The sequence below is a fragment of the Bos indicus genome, chromosome 12 (assembly GCF_029378745.1).
Source record: "Bos indicus isolate NIAB-ARS_2022 breed Sahiwal x Tharparkar chromosome 12, NIAB-ARS_B.indTharparkar_mat_pri_1.0, whole genome shotgun sequence".
Taxonomy (NCBI): domain Eukaryota; kingdom Metazoa; phylum Chordata; class Mammalia; order Artiodactyla; family Bovidae; genus Bos; species Bos indicus.
The window spans coordinates 13,071,416-13,089,712 of NC_091771.1; the positions used below are offsets into that span (position 1 = coordinate 13,071,416).

The 18,297-nt window shown below is 41.7% G+C and overlaps 1 protein-coding gene across 2 annotated transcripts in view; it reads left to right on the top strand.

The window, feature by feature from the left end:
• The first annotated feature begins 2,962 nt into the window (after positions 1-2,962).
• The window catches only part of DNAJC15 (DnaJ heat shock protein family (Hsp40) member C15), an 84,188-nt gene continuing 68,853 nt past the window's right edge, over positions 2,963-18,297 (top strand). Inside the window, exon 1 of one of the 2 annotated variants that reach the window (XM_070800028.1) lies at positions 2,963-3,121. In XM_070800028.1, coding sequence (XP_070656129.1) covers positions 3,017-3,121 — 105 coding nt within the window. In that variant the 5' untranslated portion in view covers positions 2,963-3,016. The remainder of the gene's footprint in view (positions 3,122-18,297) is intronic. The other variant, XM_019971720.2, reaches the window with a different exon arrangement.

Genomic DNA, 18,297 nt, shown 5'->3' on the forward strand with positions numbered 1-18,297 from the left:
ACAATGCTTTCATTGTCTCATCCCCCCAAGCTTGCTTCCTTTTTATCTGTCCAGCAAACTTGTAGTCACCCTTCTATGGCTAACTTGAGCACTAACTTCTCCAACTCCTGCCTGGGTCCTTCTAGAACTTACTAGGTATATGGCATTGTTCTAAGAGTTTTACAAAAGTCAGTTTATTTAGTCCTCACACAGGAGGGGCTATTATGTTACTACTACCACAGACATACACTAGATTCACTATGTCTATGTCTATTCACGTACTCTATGTTTATCTGCAGGGTCAGAGTCTTTTTTTTTTCTTCTTCTTTTTTTTTTTTTTAGAGCCAAAGTCTTTTATTTGAATGAGAGTCCTCTGATTCAATTCTGCCTTTACTTTCTCCTACATTGGTAATCTATCTGTAACAAAGAAGAGTCATTTTTGACACTTCCGTGCTAGATCTGTTTCTTTGACTTTAACCCTTTTTTTTTTTTTTTGCCTGTTTTGTTACTATAATCATTCATAATGTCCTGACTCAGGGAATCCTGCCCCTCTGCCTGTGCTGTGCTGTGCTCAGTCTTATTTGACTGTTAGTGACCCCATGGACTCTAGCCCGCTACTCCAGGGCCCTCTGTCTATGGGATTCTCCAGGCAAGAACATTGGAGTGGGTTGCCATTTCCTTCTTCAGCCCCTCTGACTGGTAAGCTCAAGTTCAGAACCCTTGAGGCTCCAGGTTTAGTGGAAGTCAGCTGGTTTGCTATCCTGGACCTATTGGTTATAATCCGTTTATGTCCTATTCTCAGACTGTATCATTCTTTTAAATACTGTGCTTTGCCCCCTTCCCTTCCCATAACAGTTGGGGCTGGGAAGCAAGAAGAAAATATACAAGGAAGCAAACAGATGAAAGAGGTAATATAAGGAAAATAGTAGTTAATACTTATAGAATTTAACTCAGTATCCAGCACTGTTCTAAAAGCTTTACAAAAGTCAATTCATTTAATCCTCATACAGGAGGTGCTATTATTATCCCTCACTTTAGTAGTTCAGCTGGTAAAGAATCTATCTGCAATGCAGGAGAACCTGGTTCAATTCCTGGGTCAGGAAGATCTGCTGGAGAAGGAATAGGCTACCCACTCCAGTATTCTGGCCTGGAGAATTCAGGACTATACAGTCCACGGGGTCATAAGGAGTCCGACACTACTGAGTGACTTCTACTTTCACTTACTGATGAGAAGCTGAGGCACACAGAGGTCAATTTTTTTTTGCCAAAATCTTTTTAAACAAAAAATGTTGAAAACCTTTTTTTACTGAGATATATCTAAGATAAATTGCCTATATCTGCTTTTCTTTAAGAAAGTGTCAACTACAAATTCACTCTTGCCAAGAGGTTCGGCATCTGCCTCTCAAATGAACCCTCTGAGATTGAACCCTGTGCTGCAGCTGTTGACTGTCAACAGGCTCTTAAGGGAGTTAAGGGTGGAGAAAGACGCACTTTGTGCTCCAGGAGAACTGGAGGACAGGTCTTTAGATAAATATTTCCAGGAACTAAATTTCATGATCTCAATCCTTGCATGTCTTCATATCTAGAAAAGCACTAAATTCTTTCATGGTGACATCAGTTTCTCCTGACTAGCAGAAAACCTTTTGAAAGTTAGGTGCTTGATTGCTCTGAGCTCCCCCTTCACCAAAATCATATATACTGACCTTCCCCCACTACCTCTTCAGAGCGGTGTCTCAGAGCTATCTGAGGTAATGTCTCCCAGGCTGCAGTTCTCATTTTGCCCCAGGTGAAACTTAACTGGCAACTTTCACACTGTGGATCTTTTTTAGTAGACAAAAGTCTACTGAATGTAGTGTTGTAACAGGAGCGAAAGGGGCAGGGCACAACTTTTCAAAGAATGACTTAGCCCAAGGACGCAACATAAACCGATTAGAATCAAATGGCAGACAAGACTAGACCTTGATCCTCCATCAGCAAGTGAAATGACACCCCAGAGGTGCCATGACACTCACTGTCAAAAGACCAAGGAGTGGGCAGTGACCCAAATTCTGGAAATCTCCACCCCTTCCCAAAAAGAGTTGGAATAATCCTCCCACTCATCAATATATGAAATTAACCAGCCACTAACCACACATTTCACAGCCTCACTCGCCCTCACTCTGCTATGGCCCACACTCTCAGTTGAGTTACTCAGTTGTGTCCTACTCTTGGCGACCCCATGGACTGCAGCACATAAGGCCTCCCTCCCTGTCCATCACCAACTCCTGGAATCCACCCAAACTCATGTCCATTGAGTTGATGATGCCATCCAACCATCTCATCCTCTGTTGTCCCTTTTTCCTCATGCCTTCAATCTTTCCCAGCATCAGGGTCTTTTCCAATGAGTCAGCTCTTTGCATCAGGTGGCCGAAGTATTGGAGTTTCAGCTTCAGCATCAGTCCTTCCAATGAACACCCAGGACTGATTTCCTTTAGGATGGACAATAACAAAGTGGGTCTCTCTATATCCAAGTCAGCGCAAAACCATTTGTCGGTGGAAGATAAAACAAGATTCTTTGTAATTTCACCTTAAATATAGCCAGTCCTACGGGGGGAAGGGGTGGAATAAACAGATGGTCACTTCGATTGCCCTCGTGGATGGGAGAATTGTGGTTTTAAACAGAAGTATCATCAGTAGTTGAGGTGTGTGTGTAGGGGAGCGGGTATGGTGTGGGTCTTAGGGACTTTCGGGGAACTTCAGTCACTGCACTGAGATCTCAGGATGTCTCCTCGTGTGGCTCAACACCAGATCTAACATCAGATTGTAAGGATGCGGGGAGGAAGCTCCTCGGGCTTTGTCCCCGGAGGTCTGCAAATGGGAAACAAACGACTTGATGGCACAAGCTGGGTGCGAACGAGATACCCTGGGGCCGCGGCCTCCACCAGCGAGGCGGGCGTGGCGTAGGTGAAACCCGCGAGCGCGTCCCGGCCTCACTAGTTTGTCCCTGCGGCCGCCCCGTAGGCACCGCGGCGCTCCGAGGGTCCCGAGCCGCGCCGCCATGGCTGCCCGGGTCGGCGTCGCGCCTGCCGGCGATGGCCTGCGCTATTCCGGGTCCTTGCAGCCCCCCGCCCAGCCGTCGGACGCCGACCTCGACCGCGGGCTGGTGAGTCTTAACCGGAGCTGCCGCCGTTCTGCCGCTCCGAGCTGCCCGGGCACGCCCGCTGGCGCCCCCTGGAGCCCCGCAGGCCCTGCCCGCGCCCCTCTGCGCCCCTTTACCCCCGAACCGGGGTCGTCCCGGCTGTTCATCCATTCTGACCCACCCCTCGTTCATTCAGCGTTCGTGCTGCTCTGTGCCCCGCGTCGACGAGTCGGCGTGTTGGGAGACTCTCTGGTCCCTCAAGGCGCTTCCCCTCTTCTCGGGGAGACGGACCAGCACCAGGCGAGCAGTTGCTGTGTGACGAGCTGTGGGATGGATGCTCGCATCCTAGGTGGAGACCCCAGGCCAGTCTGTCGGGGCTCGAGGGTGAGAGGCCAGGGGAGGCTTCTTGGAGAGAGCGGTGTAACCTTCGGTGTGAAGCTAAGATCTGAAGATTGAGTAGCAGCAAACTCGGTGAGGAGGGAAAAGTGTTTCAGATGCCAGCAGTAGTACCTACAAAGTCGTAGCTCAGGGGACACAGGGCTCATAGCAAGGGGTCTCTTCAGGCTGAATTGTAGAGCTGGGAAAAGAAACTGTCCAGTATCAACATACTGCGAGCCACATGTGTTTTTGTTCCTTTTTGTTTCGGTTGGTCCGGGTCTGAGTTGTGGCACGTTGAGGCACGCGGGGTTTTTAGTTGCAGCGTGTGAACTCTTTAGTTGTGGAACGTGGGGTCTAGTCCCCTGACCAGGGATTGGAACCTGTGTCCCCGGCATTGGGACCTCAGATTCTCAGCCACTGGACCACCTGGGAAGTCCACCACATACGTGTTCTCAGATTTTCCCTAGTAGTTAAGTCGCTAAGTCTTGTCCGACTCTTGGGACCCCATGGACTGTAGCCCGCCAGGCTCCTCTGTCCATGGGATTTTCCAGGCAAGAATACTGAAGTGGGTTGCCATTTCCTTCTCCAGGGGATCTTCCCGACCTAGGAATCGAACCGTGGTCTTCTGCATTGCAGGCAGATTCTTTACCAACTGAGCTATAAGGGAAGCCCATTATATACGGATTTTTTGTAGCCATATTAAAAAGTGAAAAATAAGTAGGTGGATTTAATTTTAACAATGTGTTTTTATTTAATCCTGTATGTCCACAGTGATGTCTTGACGTGAAATCAAATAAACATTATTAATGAGATGTTTTACTTTTTTTTTTTGGTACTAAGTCTTTGAAATCCAGTGAAACTTACACTTTCAGGATCTTTCAGTTTAGACACATTTCATGTACTCAGTTGCCACCTGTAGTTAGTGGCTACTTTATTAATCTGTGCTCTTCTCCTATGGTGGGTACCAGGACGTGGAAGCTTCTGGTAAGCAACACATAAACAGGTAGGTGAATGCTGAGAACATTGGTACCATTTTGATGAGCTTTAGGGGAGAGACAGGTTTGGGCTACTGTGAAGTTCTCTCAGGCTATGTGTGAGAAGAATGGATTAATTGGAGAAAAATCTGGAAACTTGGCTCTTTTATCTCTTATTCACATCACATTCCATCCTGATCCCACCCACAGTAATGTGTCTTGCCCTTAGATACACTGCACTTAATGTCCTTACTGTTGGTTGATTAGTCATACACAGTCTTGTGACGTCTTTTATGTTGCCCTGTCATTTTCCAGAGTTTTTTTGTTTCTTAAGAGCAGAGCCTGGGTATTTTCTTCTGTGGTGGTGCTTTAGTCGATAAGTTGTGTCCGACTCTTACAATCCCATGGACTGTAGCCTGCTAGGCTCCTCTGTCCATGGGATTCTCCAGGCAAGAATACTGGAGTGGGTTGCCATTTCCTTCTCCAGAGGATCTTCCCGACCCAGGAATTGAACCCTGGTCTCCTGCATTGCAGGCAGATTCTTTACTAACTGAAGGATTCTTTACCAACTGAGGGAAGCCCTTTTGTTCTAGTAAACACTCAATTTGTGCGGCTTCCCAGGTGGCGCTAGTGGTAAAGAAACCATCTGCTGATGTGGGGGACGCTAGAGACCAGTTAGATCCTTAGGTTGGGAAGATGCCCTGCAGGAGTGCATGGCAACCCACTCCAGTATTCTTGCCTGGAGAATCCCATGCACAGAGGAGCCTGGCAGGCTACAGTCCATGGGGTCGCAAAGAGTGAAGCAGCTTAGCATGCACGAAAGAACACGCAACTTATTCTTACCTGATTAACTGATAAATTTCTGGAACAGAGTCAGATGGGCTGGAAAAGTTTCAGAAAACAAAATGCTTTCATTCAACAGACATTTCTTGACCACTGCTGGATACCTACCAGGTATCATCCTTGGAATGAGTAAATGAACAAAACAGATAAAGGTTTGACGTAGCAAACTCTTTGAGTTCTTGCTGTGTCTGATTCATGCCACACCGCAACCCTGTGAGCAAGGTCCTTCTCAGTTGTCACTTAAATGAGGAGACAGAGACTCAGAAAGTGGTAACTCATCCAGGGTATTTCACCTAATAAGTGGCAGACCTAGGTTCTAAATCCTAACGCTCTCTGTTATTTATTTGGTTGTGCTGGGTTTTAGTTGCGACAAACTCTTAGTTGTGGCATGAGGGATCTAGTTCCCTGACCAGGCATTGAACCAGGGCCCCCTACATTGGGAGCGTGAACTCTTAGCCACTGGACCATCAGGGAAGTCCCCTAACACTCTTTCTACTGTGACTTGCTGACTCCTTAGAAATAAGGCTTTCTTTCTTTCTTTTTTTTCATTATTCAACTTTAAAAAGAAAATTGTAGTTGATTTACAGTGTTGTGCTCATTTCAGGTACATAGCAAAGTGATTGAGATAAATATATATATATATATATATATATATATTAGATTCTTTCCCCTTATAGGTTATTACAAAATATTGATTATAGTTCCCAGAAATAAGCCTTTCAGAATGGAGTGTTCTATCTGTGATATAAAGCAGATAAGATATTAGGTTGGGTAGAGCTCATCTCTTTATGGAGAATTGTAAAAATCTCAGTCCTGGACTGATTTGCAAGGCAATTGGAACCCTGTGGTATTTTGGAGATAGAAATAATAATGGTGATTTTTTTTTTTTTTTTTTTAACATCTGTAGATACTTTGGAAAAGGCATGTAGAGAATCTAAGCTGTCAGTCAGGAGACATCTTCAGTAGTCCAGGCACGTGGAGGCTAATGTGTAGGCCAGTGATTCTAAACCTTTCTAGCCCAGTGTCTCCTTTTTATAACGAATATGAAAGTCTCCTGTAATATCCTAAAGATTTATAGTCAATAAAAAATACCCATAAACATAATTTTTAAAAAGCAGTCTACTGCTCTAGTTGAAGCATAAAGGTGCAATAAGTATTTTATTAGAAAATGACATGTCTGCTATTTAAATATGTAAGTGCTCAAGTATGATTACATTAGAAGACACAGTGAAGTACTGATCAGTTGCTGGCATATTGCACCAGGCCACAGAAATCATTGTGAGTGTGATTGCAAAAATGCAGGCTGATTTCAGATGTACTACACAGGCAGTTCAAATACCGTAAGTGCCATTGTCATCAACAAACTAATTTCTCCCAAGTTGTGAACAAGTTTTGGTTAAACCGTGGAATCTTTCTTCAGTCTACATGGTAGCTGCACTTCTGGAAAATTCAGTCTTCACTAACACAAATGTTATATGTAGTAAAGTCCTAGACTAAGATGGTCGTACGCAGGCTTTTCACCTACTCAGTGTCCAGTGGAGTCTTTTGAAACCTTAAGGGATCCAGTTCGTTGTCCAGTGATGTCTCATGCATTTTAGGACTGCTAGGATCAAGAGTTCCCATCCATCAAATACCCGCCCTCCTATCCCTTATCGTGATAACCAAAATGTCCTCACAGATTTTCAGAAGGCCCCTAAGGGTCTTTTCTGCTTTTGTAGGGAATCATTGGTGCAGGCAGTGACCCGTGATGAGGTAAAAGATAAGAAAGTTGGTAGTAGTAACCTTGGGGGAACTCAGAGGTCCTGAGAGTGATGGGAAGGTGACAAAAGGTGGTGTAACAAAGAACAGATAACTTAGGTATGGGATGCATTCACTCATCTCATTGAAAATAGTAGAAAATAAAGTGTTTGTCAAGGAATTGAAGACATTTTTCATATCATTTTTTAAAAGGATGCAACTTATTTTAAAGTTTTTGAAATGTGTATCTGTAGTCATATATAGTTCTGTCTCAGATAAGCTTGGGGATTAAGAATTCATGTTCACTAGCCTGTTTGAGAGATTAAAAAGATTAACATATAGGCAGAAACACCTGTGTAATACTTTGAATAAAATATCTTACAATTAAATATTTCATAATCAGAGGTCACAGTCAACTTTGTTTTAGCAAAGCTGCTTCTCATGGACAAGTAGAAAGGAAACTTTAGATTTTAGAGAAGAATATTAACAATCTTTGAAGCAGTTTGAACCATGCTCAGTTTGTATGATGTGGTAGTCTTTTAATTTTAGTACTTTCCCAAAGAGCATTCCTCCTAGTGTTGTTGGGCTGGTGTAGCTAGCTTCCCGGGTGGCTCAACGGTAAAGAATCTGCCTGCCAATGCAGGAGCCACTAGGAGACATGGCTTCTGTCCCTTGGTCCCCTTGGTGCCCTGGATCAGGAAGATCCCCTGGAGAAGGAAATGCCAACCCACTCCAGTATTCTTACCTGGAGAATTCCGTGGACAGAGGAGCCTGGCAGGCTATAGTCCATGGGGTCACAAAGAGTCAGATAAGACTGAACACACACACACACACACACACACACACCCTTTTAAGAAAATTAGCCACATATGTTTCTGTGCAAGCAAAACTGATACATGAAAATCAAAACATATCAAACATGAAAATTATCAGCTGCTTATTCATTACCCAAAAAAGACCACTTTTGTTTTTCAATTGCAATTTGAATTTAAAATATTTGCCTTGAAGCTTCACTTTGAAGAAACCATATGGATTGTCTATTATATGCCCATATTTTCAGCCTTGCCCTATTTCCTTGCTGTTCCTTTTCCTGTAGAATAGTGTTCCTGTCACTGTATTGTAAGAGGAGGCTAAAATGTAAGCTCCATGGACAGGGACTTTGCTGTATTTCCAGCATTTGTAATGGTACCTGATACATGGTAAGCACTTCAAAAATAAACTGTTGAATGAGTAATTGTTATTGTGGAATGGAAGGAGTTTATTTTATCCTACAAATAAAAATACAAGATTCAGCTTATCTGAAGTGTAGTTCATTACATCCCCTCTCCATACATGGCAATTCTTGTCTGTCGCCTACCTTGAATAATGCCATCATCATTCTTTCTCTTTTACCTCCATCAAGATATCTTCAGTCCATAAAGATACTTATTCTGTAATTCCTTTTTCTCTCTTCTCACTATTGGTTTTTATCATCTCTACCCTGGCCTGTTGTAATAGCCTTTTAAAAACAGGTCTTTTTGCTCTGATCCTTTATAGTTTTAAACGTCACACTGCTATCAGTTATTTTTCTATACTTCAGGCCTAATTATAGGACTATAAATTTTTTAAATTATTTTACCAAGGTCCTTTTTATTAATTTACCAAGGTCCAAACTTTCCATGGGTTTCCACGGTGGCTCAGTGGTAAGAAGGAACCCGCCTACCAATGCAGGAGACGTGAGTTCTATCCCTGGAGAAGGAAATGACAGCCCACTCCAGTATTCTTGCCTGGAAAATCCCACGGACAGAGGAGCCTGGTGGGCTACAGTTCATGGGGTTGCAAAGAATCGGACATGACGTAGCGAGTAAACAACAACAAACTTCCGTGGTAACTGTTTAAATTGTATAAATATACCATTGTGATCTACAGGAGTCTTCATGAACTGACCCCTAAATAAACTGAGTTACCCAGCCCCATTTTCCATTCTCTGTTTGTACCCTGAGCTGTGACTTTACCTACTGTAGTTTTCTCCTCATCTGAAATTCTTTGCCTGCCAAACTCCTTTTAATTTTTTAAGACTCAGGTTATTGATGTGACACCTTGCCTGACTCTAGTCCCCTAGTAGAATAAAGTTGTTTCATCCTCAGTACTTCCTTAGAAAGTCATACAGTTTTTTATTAAATTATTTCTTATATCAAAATTATTTGTTTTTGTATAAGCACCTGCGTTGTGAAGTCTCAAGGGTAAGAACTCACCTGCTTCTGTGATTGGCATTACAGTTGACCATGGTAGTCACTTAGTTGCTTATTTAAAGAACAGCTGTTAACTTTTATTACTACTGAGTGGCTTTATAAATAAACAGGGATGTTTAGTTCCATATACTTTTTTAAAATTTTAGTTTATTTTTTGGCTGCACTAGATCTTGGTTGCTGCATGCGGGCTTTCTCTAGTTGTGGCGAGCGGGCTTCTCTGCTTGCAGCAAGCTGGCTACTCATTGCTGTGGCTTCTGTTGTCGCAGAGCATGGGCTCTGGCACATGGGCTCAGTTGCCCCATGGCACCTGTGATCGTACCAGGCCCAGGGTCATGTCCCCTGCATTGGCAGCTGGGCTCCTAACCTCTGGGCCACCCAGGAAGTCCTTGGGTTCAACATATTGATGAGTGTGTTCTTTCTCTGGTAGATTTCTCCTTTATGTTAACGAAGGGAGAACAAGGGTCTGTATATGTCTTGCTCACTACTCTTTTCCCCAGAATTTAGCACAAGGCCTGGCATAGATGCTAAATAAGTGTGTATTTATAAATAAATGCTAAGTGAACTTTCAGAGAGTGACTGGTCTCCCATCTTTGCTTTCTCCATCACAACTACTTTTTTGAGGCTGAATACTTTTTTACTTTTATTTCCCTCTGGTACAACTATTATCTATCTTGAACTTAAATGTTGCAGTCTCAGGATAGAAGTTTTAGCATTTTATAACACTTTCAGGCAGTTTATATTTATCTAGAAGGTTATTTACTGCTTATGCTGTTTTGGAAGAATAAAATGCCTTAGGGAATTTGTACACAATTTTTATGCTCCACCATCCCCTTCTCGCCCACCAGCAGCAGCGGCTTTGCTGGAGTGCACTGTTTTCCCTGTTCTCAGAAATGCTTTGATTCATGATAGTGGAACATTTAAAGTAATTTTTCTCGGTGTGTGTGTGTTTTGGTGAATATTTGAAACTAGTTGATGATAACAGATACCTGACTTGTCCCACCTGTTGACTTGCTGGCATTATTTAAATAGTGCTTCTTCTCTTGGAAATGTGTCTTTTAAACTAAAATTAGATCTTCTTTACAGGCAAAGACAGTTTTAAAAATCTTTACTCTCTCAGTTCTCAACGTGTTACCAGGCATGGTTTATGCTCTATACATTTCTACCTAATGATTAACAGAGGAATGAAACAACTAGATGAAAGAAAAATGGAAGATTAGAGGACATAATGAATAAAAAAGACTGTCATAAATGAGATTCTCTGATTATTATTTTTTTTAATGGTAAAGAGACCATGTATTAAATGTCAAGTATAGTCAGAGTATACATATACTCTGACTTCTTCTGATGTTGCTTTTCAACTTTTGGGAATTGTATTGCTTGATACTTCTGATAACATAGTTAGTCTCCAACTCTGTTTTTAAAGTCTGTCGATGCGCTTCAGTTTAATCGTTCTTCTGTAACACCAAGTATGTGGAAGCTGTGTGCTGGGTGTGTCGGGGAGATGAGTGAGCCAGCCCTGCCACCCTCAAGGTTGGAGGGCAGCAAACCTCTTTTGTAAAAGGCTGAGTAGTAGTTTCGGTTTGAGAACCTTATGGCCCCTGTCAGAGAATTTTAAGTAGAAGTTTTAGTAAGTGCCATGTTGTTGTTAAGGACTTCCCTGGTGGCACAAGCAGGAAAGAATCTGCCACCTGAGTTTGATCCCTGGGTCAGGAAGATCCCCTGGAGAAGGAAATGGCAACCCACTCCAGTATTCTTGCCTGGAGAATCCTACGGACAGAGGAGCCTGGGGGGCTACCGTCCGTGGAATTGCAAAGAGTCGGACACGACTGAGTGCCTAACACTACGTTGTTCAGTCGCTAAGTTGTGTCTGACTTTGCAACCCCATGGACTGCAGCACGCCAGGCTTCCCTGTCCTTCACTGTCTCCCAGAGTTTACTCAAACTCATGTCTACTGAGTCGATGGTGCCATCCAGTCATCTCATCCTCTGTCACCCCCTTCTCCTCCTGCCCTCAATTTTTCCCAGTGTCAGGGTCTTTTCCGGTGAGTAGGCTCTTTGCATCAGGTGGCCAAGGTATTGGAGTTGATACCAAATTTGTTGATACCTTATTTATATTCCCACTTGGCATAACTCATTCATTCCTTCCGTTTTAGAAAACTTGTGATATTCTACTGTTTAGAAACAGCTTAGAGTTGTTGACTGCTGTACTCTCATTTTTAAGTGTCAGTGTATCTATTTCTGGCACTGCTTATTGTCTATATTCTATCAATATGATAAAGTTTTTTTAACTGAGATTTTGTGGAGGATTTGTCTCAGGTGCTTATAGTATAAAATCACTTTTAGCCAGAACAAAAAGTGTGACCATGTGGGATCTTCTAAAGTCTTTTCTTTATTAATAATCTTTCTTAATATAATTAATAAACTTTTTTCTGAGTTTGTTTCTCCTTAAACAATGCTTCTCAATCTTTTCAACCTTTAATAAGGTACAAATTTTCATACCTGTCTCCTGCCCCCATATATTAATAATAATTTTTATTTTTGATCATTGAATATATACAATTGAGATAAAAATTAATGCTATGAATGTATTGAGTTCATAATATGCAAACAAATAGGGAGGAAATGAACTAACTTTTTAGTGAATGCTATTAATCAAACACTGTTATATTTTTCCACTTCTCATAATAACCAGTGAAGTTAGATACTACTTTTTGTCATTTTACTCATAAGAAAACTAAGGATCAAAGTGGTCAATTAACTCTCTCAAGGTCATAGAGCTAGCAAGTGACCAGACTAGGATATGAAACCAACTTTAACTTTAAAAGTCCTTGACTGTTTTACATTACCATATTTTTTCCTGTTTTTACTTTTTGTTGTACATATTTTTTACTGTTCCATCATTTAGAAATCAGAAATTGATGAAATTCAGTTCCAAAAAATGATATACAGTCTTGGTTTGGGGGGTAATTTTTAGAGCCTTCAGAAGCTTCAAGATGTGTTTAAAAATTCTTAAATTTCAAAACAGAATTAATTTCATTTCATCTCAACTCAAAAAGGAAGAAAATAATACTGTATTATGAAACTTAAGCTAAAAGCATTGCTACTTTCAGAAATTATGGCCTTAAACTAAAAGACCCTATTGTAAAGGAGTAAAAGTAGCTTTCAGAAAATGTTGATTTCCCAAGAAAAAAGAATAAGCAAATTGCAAGGTGTTGCAGGTAAACCAAAAGAAAGAGTTTAAGGACTACTGGCCAGGGAATTCAAAGTGGGCATAATAAAAGACTAAGAGTACATGACGGGGGTGGTGCTAGCAGGAGACACAGCCATCACTCTTACAGTCAGGGGAGGGATAAAATTAAGGGATTAACTTCTCAAGGATCAAAAGGGAGATACCAAAGATCAGGTGTATTTGTTTTTATTGAAGAATTTGTTTTTAAAGTTTATTTTATAGTAGACAGGTCAGAGGGTTTTCTGACTGGAGAAGTTAGTTATTATTAATAAACCCCTTGGCAACCACTCCAGTATTCTTGCCTAGAGAATCCCATGGATGGAGGAGCCTGGTGAGCTCTGGTCCATGGGGTCGCAAAGAGTTGGACACGACTGAAGCAACTTAGCGCACCACTGACTGGTGGGCTCATCCCAAGATTTTTCTTTTTTAATAACCTTTATTTTTTCCCCTGATTTTAAAAGAAACGATTGTATAATATCATATAGTAATTGAAATAGCTACCATTTATTGAATGTTTACCGCATGTAAAAATACGAGGTGACGTATCAGATCAGATCAGTCGCTCAGTTGTGTCCGACTCTTTGCGACCCCATGAATCACAGCACGCCAGGCCTCCCTGTCCATCACCAACTCCCAGAGTTCCCTGAGACTCACGTCCATTGAGTCAGCGATGCCATCCAGCCATCTCATCCTCTGTCGTCCCCTTCTCCTCTTGCCCCCAATCCCTCCCAGCATCAGAGTCTTTTCCAATGAGTCAACTCTTCGCGTGAAGTGGCCAAAGTACTGGACTTTCAGCTTTAGCATCATTCCTTCCCAAGAAATCCCAGGGCTGATCTCCTTCAGAATGGACTGGTTGGATCTCCTTGCAGTCCAAGGGACTCTCAAGAGTCTTCTCCAACACCACAGTTCAAAAGCATCAATTCTTCGGCACTCAGCCGTCTTCACAGTCCAACTCTCACATCCATACATGACCACAGGAAAAACCATAGCCTTGACTAGACGAACCTTTGTTGGCAAAGTAATAGTAATGTCTCTGCTTGTGAATATGCTATCTAGGTTGGTCATAACTTTCCTTCCAAGGAGTAAGCGTCTTTTAATTTCATGGCTGCAGGCACCATCTGTAGTGATTTTGGAGCCCAGAAAAATAAAGTGTGACACTGTTTCCACTGTTTCCCCATCTATTTCCCATGAAGTGATGTGACCGGATGCCATGATCTTCGTTTTCTGAATGTTGAGCTTTAAGCCAACTTTTTCACTCTCCATTTTCACTTTCATCAAGAGGCTCTTTAGTTCTTCACTTTCTGCCATAAAGGTGGTGTCATCTGCATATCTGAGGTTATTGATATTTCTCCCGGCAATCTTGATTCCAGCTTGTGTTTCTTTCAGCCCAGCGTTTCTCATGATGTACTCTGCATATAAGTTAAATAAGCAGGGTGACAATATATAGCCTTGACGAACTCCTTTTCCTATCTGGAACCAGTCTGTTGTTCCATGTCCAGTTCTAACTGTTGCTTCCTGACCTGCATACAGATTTCTCAAGAGGCAGATCAGGTGGTCTGGTATTCCCATCTCTTTCAGAATTTTCCACAGTTTCTTGTGATCCACACAGTCAAAGGCTTTGGCATAGTCAATAAAGCAGAAATAGATGCTTTTTTGGAACTCTCTTGCTTTTTCTATGATCCAGAGGATGTTGGCAATTTGATCTCTGGTTCCTCTGCCTTTTCTAAAACCAGCTTGAACATCAGGAAATTCACGCTTCGCATATTGCTGAAGCCTGGCTTGGAGAATTTTGAGCATTACTTTGCTAGCGTGTGAGATGAGTGCAATTGTGTGGTAGTTTGAGCATTCTTTGGGATTGGAATGAACACTGACCTTTTCCAGTCCTGTGGCCACTGCTGAGTTTTCCAGATTTGCTGGCATATTGAGTGCAGCACTTTGACAGCATCATCTTTCAGGATTTGGAATAGCTCAACTGGAATTCCATCACCTCCACTAGCTTTGTTCGTAGTGATGCTTTCTAAGGCCCACTTGACTTCACATTCCAGGATGTCTGGCTCTAGGTGAGTGATCACACCATTGTGATTATCTGGGTCGTGAAGCTCTTTTTTGTACAGTTCTTCTGTGTATTCTTGCCATCTCTCCTTAATATCTTCTGCTTCTGTTAGGTCCATACCATTTCTGTCCTTTATCGAGCCCATCTTTGCATGAAATGTTCCTTTGGTATCTCTGATTTTCTTGAAGAATTGATGTATATATATGTCCTAATTCATAAAAACTCAGAGCAACCCGAGAGGTAGGTTATTATTAACCTCATTTTACAGATGAAGAAACACTGGTATCCCTGGAGAAGGAAACGGCAACCCACTCCAGTATTCTTACCAGGATAATCCCATGGACAGAGGAGCCTGGTGGGCTACAGTACATGGAGTTGCAGAGAGTCCGACATGACAGAGGATTGTGCACAGAGCATGAAACGCTAGTATAGAGGTTAAGTAACTTGTTCAGGGTTACATTGCAGACATGTAGAGAGCAATTCAAACCATATTTCTCTGAATTGCAAAGTCTGTGATACAAAGTCTTTGTTTCAGTGAAAAAAGGTAATAAGAATATATAACTACTGTTAAATGTTTTGGTTTATAGGATTCCATTTTTTTTTTTCCTGGTGTATATGCTGACCCTTCTGTCTTGTAACTTTTATTCTCTACCATGGTCTGTAAACATTCCTCAATATATTATTTAATTGTGGGTGCACATTTTTGATATGCCTTTGTTTATTTAACTATTCTATTGTTGGGTATTCAAATTGTTTCCAGTTTTATATATTACAAATAATGCAGTGATGCATATTCTCATGTAGACGTTTTTATGCACCTCTCTGTTTTCTTAACCTAATGACATGAATATGTTTAAGGCTGTTGATTCCTAGGATGAAATTAACAGACTGTCCCAACTTGAATTTGCAGCATCAGTTTGAGAATGTTCATTGAACCACTCCCTTGACAACCTGTAAGGCTTTGAGTTATTAGCTAAATGGATGCCTCTCTTTATTAATGGCCTTTATACTGGACTGTGACAGATTGCCACATGGCCCTACCCAGAAGTTGAAGGAGGTACTGGTAATTGTACTTTCATACTTAACAAACTGGTTGGTTTTATTTTAAATGTAGGACTTTTGGACATACAACTTCCTGTTGGAGGATGAGGGAAGGTAACATTTTGTGGGGTGGGGGGGGGAATTGTAAGCAATGGGGACATCAAGAACCAGTGCTAGGGTCTAGTTTGACATTAGATAATTGACACTATTTTCTCTAGGTAGTTTATAAAACTACCCAGTAAGTGGTTGTGCAAGACTTTTTAAGGCTTTTGTGAACAGGCACTGAAGTCAGATAGGGATGTTTCTTTGAGTATGAACTCACACTGTAAACATAATTGAATGATTTTTATAGTCTATTAAAAGAGTGTGGAAGTAGTTTTTAATTGTTGCTTGAAGACCTAGGCTGTGTCTGGGATTAGGGTACCTGTGTTCCAGCCCCAGGGCAGACACTGATGATCATTGCTACATCTTAGACATGGCATATGACTATTTAGGACCTGCATAAAAGGAAGGAAGTAGAGTGGGTTTTGACTAGATATTTTCTGTTATTTCTAGAACTCTAGAAATGCCAACAAAACATTGGACAGCTTAAGGAAACTATTAAAAATAAAACAGAAACTTTTTTTGTATAAAAGTATAATGTCTCTGTTCCTAGCATATCATGTGTACTTCTGTTTGCACCTTTCAAAAGTCAGATAGAAACGGTTTCCAGAAAGAGACAATAAACAGGTGAATTGGCAGAAGTGTGTGATTGTGTGAGAGGAAGAGAGACAGGGAAGGCTCACTTGAAGGCAGGCTAAAATAGTTTAGAACTTCGTTTAGAATTTAGGAATAGTGTAGAACTCAATTCAGGAAGTTACTGGACAAAAGTAATCTAATGGAAGTACAATAATAAAATGATACAGGATATCAATGGGCTAAAAAAGTCTCCTTTCTCCAAATTTTAGAAAGTAGAATTAGGGAAACTCCCTAAACTTGAAAGAGTTAAATTTAGGGCCATTGAATAAAATAGCAGTGATGAACAAGTTAAACTAATTTCAGTATATGTATGTGTGTATGTGTGTGAAAATCGCTCAGTCATGTTCGACTCTGTGCGAGCCCATGGACTGTATAGTCCATGGAATTCTCCAGGCCAGAATACTGGAGTAAGTAGCCTTTCCCTTCTCCAGGGGGTCTTCCCAAACCAGTGATCGAACCCAGGTCTTTACCCACTGAGCCACAAGGGAAGCCCAAGAATACTGGAGTGGGTATCCTACCCCTTCTCCAGCAGATCTTCCCAACCCAGGAATCAAACCGGGGTCTCCTGCATTGCAGGCAGATTCCTTACCAACTGAGCTATCAGGGAAGCCCTGGAACTAAATGAACCTTGAATTGCTCAGAAGACCAAGCTCTTGAGAGTGGGTATATCTGAAGCTTCAGGCCAAAGAACTCCTCTCACTGATAGACTTGACACATCTGGTGTCAGGAGGAACGAGCATGGATGCAAAGCCTGCCTGAGTTCTTACTTGCTAACATATCTTCCAAACACTGCAGTCATCTTTCAGTATCATTCTCATTTAATTTTTCTAATTAGAATTTGGTTTGTCCCTTTTTGGCCTGTCTGCTTAGGGTTATCATCTTGAGATGATTCCTGTTGTTAGATAGATGGACGTTGACCTTATATTTTATAAGTTGTCCTGATATTTGAAATATTTCACAGGTTACTGGTATAATCTGTATTTAACATATTCTGTAGATGACCTCTGCCCTCTAACACACATGTGTATTCAGTTGCAAAGACCTAAGGTCATGGTGGGGCTTCTCAAGTGGCTCAGTGGTAAGGAATCCACTTGCCAAGCAAGAAGTGTGGATTCGATGCCTGGGTCAAGATTCCCCTGGAGAAGGAAATGGCAACCCACTCAAGTATTCTTGCTTGGGAAATCCCATGGACAGGGGAGCCTGATACAGTCCATGGAGTTGCATTAAGTCACACATGACTTAATGACTAAACAGCAGCTGTAGCAGCAGCAAGGTCACAGTGAGTTAGGGCAGAATCTGAATCAAGATTCAGGTTTCCCAGCTTCTAACCTTTGTTCTCGCCTGTATCCTTCCTTTTCCTATCCTCACCTGTATCCTATCCCTCAGTTTTATCTTGACTCTTCTCAGAAGCCATCTATGATACAGAAGCAGAGTCCTTAGCAACTGGCCATCTGTCTAGGGGCCATCTACCCACACATTGATCCATTCAGTCAGTTGACACTAACTTTTATTTAACCCATCATATATTCTAGGAATACAAAAATGAATAACGCTTGCTTCCTGCTCTCTGGAGGCTCACAGTTCAGTAAAGGAGACAAGTTATGAAGTTGTAATCTGGGATCACAGTAGACAAATAAACTGGGATGTAGAGACGTGGGAGTTTGAATAGAGGAGGGGGATTCAACAGCCACTGGCATTGATTTCTTTCATATTTGGAAGTTTACTTGATGCTGCTGCCTATCTAGAGTAGTTCATTTTTTTTTTTTTTTTTGCTATTTAGTAACTGATGTATAAAAATAGATTTAAGGGACTAGATCTGATAGAGTGCCTGATGAACTATCGACGGAGGTTCGTGACATTGTACAGGAGACAGGAATCAAGACCATCCCCAAGAAAAAGAAATGCAAAAATGCAAAATGGCTGTCTGAGGAGGCCTTACAAATAGCTGTGAAAAGAAGGGAAGTGAAACAGCAAAGG